Raw genomic sequence first — 3,791 nt, 5'->3', positions numbered from 1 at the left:
CACAGTTATGTTCATTTTCTGACAGTTGAAGTATCTCCTACTGCAGGAGAGCTAGTAGGAAGTAGGAACAAGTACAGTCTACACTCCACAACAATATTCTGTGTGGTCGGAAACAGATATCAGAGGTTAATTGCGATAGCCATAACACGGCCACAGAGCTACCCAATCTTTTGTGAGTAGCTTGTCCTCTGCACATGCATGGTATTGTACATGTCACATGATTACTGTTTCCATCAAAGACATGCACATACTCCTTATCAAAATTTTGGAGCAGCTGACTAGCTACGATTGGTCGAAACTACACTGTAATTTACAAGTCTAGAAGAAGGCTTGAAGTTTGATTTTCTGACATTTCCAGATACAACTGAAGGGCCAGTAACTCTAGGCTCGACTGCTCAACAAATTTATATAATCTATGATCCATAAAACAACTGGTCAAAAAGAGCACACTAAGGAAGTTGGATGCAGATAAATAGGAAGCCGCCACTAGATCTAGAGGTCAAGCAGGTAGTAATAACAAGAACAAAGAAAGAGAACAAGAACTGTAGCAAAGAAAGAAGAAAAGCAACTAAAAACTTCAGAAAAATATCCTATCATCGCTATAATTGGAATTTGTTGTCAAGCATAGGTCATGAAAGTATGCTACCTAATTTATTCAGAGACTTTACCTATCTCTCGAGATTTTAAAATCCACTCTGGAAGTGGAATAGCATCTGGACAAGCCTTGCGCGCGTTCCTAGTCTGCAGAGGAAGGAATCATGTTTAATAAATAAAATAGCATTTTCTATCATCAAAGCTTAAATAAACTAAATCCAAATATGGACGAATTAAATTGGGAAGCTTTTTCAATGAGATTGGGATATAGACACCAATTATCAAAACCCAAACGGTTAGTACAAGCGTATTTTTCTTACTAGCCGCTTAAGTGTCTGCAATAATGAATTTTTCTTGTGTTCCAATTGGTCAGGGTAGGGCATATGAGCCAGGGGAGTGACTACGTCACGAGCACTTCTTGTCTTCGGCACCAGCCCTTCAGTTACCGAGGTGTCATTATCAGCGGCATCGTTATCCTCATCATGACCCTCATTGACCGGGAGGCCTTGAGTCGTTCCAGATGCACGCCTCTTCTCATTAGATCGACGAGTGGCGTTTGCAATCTTTATTTGCTTTCCACCATCAGACTTCTCATTTAAAATCTATCAAGAGAAGTTTATATATAAAATCTGAAATGAACAATGTCAGGTGCTCAAGGGTCAGAATCCCACTAGAAAAGGTACCTTGATGGCATCTTTGACCTGTTCAACATTCTCAAATACCACAAAGGCTACAGCCATCCTCTTCTTCTTTTTAGCAGATTTGTAGTGAATTCCCTGTGGAAAAGGAAAATAATTTTGATAAGCATATGAGTAGGCGCCCCCCAACAGCTGTTGTCGTGAAGAAGACGAGAGTTAAGAGTTAGCAACCGCAACGAACAAGCTAATCAGGTCAACAAAGCAGTGACAGCAGAGCAGAGGGTGAAAGTCAAGAGGGTTTGGGCTCCTGCGAAAGGAGGCCTTCAGGTACGCTAGCAATGCGGGACGCAACATAGCGAAATCGAATCCTAATATTATTCGGTAGAAGAAGCTACATTTGGCTCCAAAATCGCTTGATTTTGGCTACCGGACCGTGAATGGGGGGAAGCAGGAGAGGGCAAACGGGGACGACACACCACTCTATGCTTGGGTTATAAAATTTAGTGATGTAGTTAGTTAGTTTGCAGTCCATCCTCCACAAAAATTAGTTAATTAAAGCGTACTACTACTAGGTAGGCAGGCAAACAAACAAGCAAACAAAGCAACCGTGCCGTAATGGAAACAGTACGTAGGGATGTCAAAAAAGGAGTTGCCTGTCCATCGAGAAACTTGTTCAGGCTATCCGAGCCCCAGTTCCTGGGGAGCCCGATCAGACACTTGTCGAGGTTAGCCTCGTCCGATCCCTCCTCCTCCTCCTCCTCCGCCTCCCATCCGTTGGCCTCCTCCTTCTGCAGCTTCTTCGCCCTCTCGGATGTGGGGTCCCACGTCTTATCGGGTCTGGGTCGGAGCTCCTCCTCCCCGTGGGCGTAGCGGCACGACTTCACGTGGCTGCACCCCTGCTTACTCCTGAAGTACGATTCTCCGCCGCCGCCGCCGCCGTCCCTTGCTCTTTCTCCTCCGGTGATTGAGGAATTATCGAGGGTCTGTCGATGTCTTCCTTCATCATAACAATCGTCTCCTTCGTCGCCTCCGCCTCCGTCTCCGTCTCCATCTACAAGTACGGAGGAAAAGAAAATTAGGGCTTCGCAGTCTTCTTCCTTCCCAGAGATGACGGTGTTCACGAGTTAATAGTAATACCCCACACCGTCGGCCTCTATTCTTAAGAGGCCCCGTTCTCTTCCCGTGTTGGGCCAATTTGACACTCATAGGCTACATGAAGATGGCCCATGGGCCATTCATACGGAGCTTTCCCACGTCTTCGTCGGATGTTTTCTGTTGAAAGTCTGCCAGACAAGGCTTATTGGGGCTATATTATGTCGGACTACAAACAATATTGACCCGCAGATGGGGGAAGAAAAAACAAAGAGAGAGGATTCTAGATATTTATAGCGCGCTGCAAAATCAATTGAGCCTTACATTGAGGGCATGTTTGGATTTGCCCCTGGGGAGAGAAGTTAGGTGATCATAGGATATAAAGAAAACTAAGGGTCTGTTTGGATTCGTAGAGGGTGAAGGGAAGTTAAGGGAAACTGAGGGAAGGGAAGGGAAGGGAATTCCCTTCCCCTTGGTTACACCCCAATTTGGGGGTAACAATTTTTATACTATTAGGGGGTGAACCAAGGTGAATGGAGGTGAATTAACTTCACCTCCGAAGTGTTCCCAAACAAGGTGAATGGAGGTGAATGGTTCCCCTAACTTCCCTTCACCCCCATTCCCCTCAATCCAAACAAGCCCTAAGGTAACACACAGGGGAACTTATTCCATTATGTTTGAAAAGTTCAATAAGACGAAGAGAAGATAATGAAACGTATGTAAATTTTAGATAGATAATATTCCACCCATTTGGATCTCACCTTGGTACGCAGGTAAAATTGTGTTTGTGTACTATTCTTTTTTTTTCCCCTCTTCTTCTTTTCTAGTTCCCTTCTTCTTAGTTATATATATCTTAACTTCCTCCTCATTATCTACCACAAATTAATTTTCCACACAAGATTAAGGTGTCCCATTTATTGAAAATCTTGTGTCGGTGCAATGCTAAGGAGTCGGAAGGAACAATCTCTCAACAAGGAGAAATTAACTTTTGGTGCTGTACGTGTGGTTTTTCAAAAAAAAAAAAAAAGAAAGAAAAAACCCCTACTTCCTTGTTATATTATTATTATCATCATTATTTGTTCCTATGCACACACAAATGCGTGCGATGAGGATGCAAGGAGTTTGTCCGTGGTGGATAGAATGTCAGCAGCTACATGGCAAGCACCCCTCATCTGAATGTGTGTCTATTGATAATGATGGGTCCTGCTACGACGAAGATAGGGAACAAATGTCTACTATTAATGAGGGAGAAATATTAATTTAAAATTATGCATAATCATTGTGACAAAATTCTGGGGCCTACGCTACGTCTACATGTTGGTTGGCTTGGTTGAAGTACTAAATCTTATAATTTTCATTTCCAATATTTTATTCCCTTTCCTGTGGTCAATTAAACAACATCAATGATCAACCTTCCTGTCAATAAAAATAAGGAAATAATTGTGATTGATTGCTGATAGAACCCCC

At 42.9% G+C, this 3,791-nt stretch overlaps 1 protein-coding gene across 1 annotated transcript in view; it reads right to left on the bottom strand.

Annotated features, from left to right (window-relative positions):
- LOC109836161 (zinc finger CCCH domain-containing protein 24) overlaps positions 1–2,460 on the bottom strand; it is a 9,564-nt gene extending 7,104 nt beyond the window's left edge. The window contains exons 1-5 of the mRNA XM_020404044.1: positions 2,446–2,460; positions 1,886–2,329; positions 1,278–1,370; positions 915–1,196; positions 669–741 (exon numbers count right to left, since the gene is read on the bottom strand). Of these exons, the coding sequence (XP_020259633.1) occupies positions 669–741; positions 915–1,196; positions 1,278–1,370; positions 1,886–2,329; positions 2,446–2,460 (907 nt within the window). The remainder of the gene's footprint in view (positions 1–668; positions 742–914; positions 1,197–1,277; positions 1,371–1,885; positions 2,330–2,445) is intronic.

This window comes from Asparagus officinalis, chromosome 4 (assembly GCF_001876935.1).
Source record: "Asparagus officinalis chromosome 4, Aspof.V1, whole genome shotgun sequence".
NCBI lineage: Eukaryota > Viridiplantae > Streptophyta > Magnoliopsida > Asparagales > Asparagaceae > Asparagus > Asparagus officinalis.
Note: the sequence above shows the minus strand (reverse complement) of the source record. Positions and strands in the feature narration are given on the sequence as shown.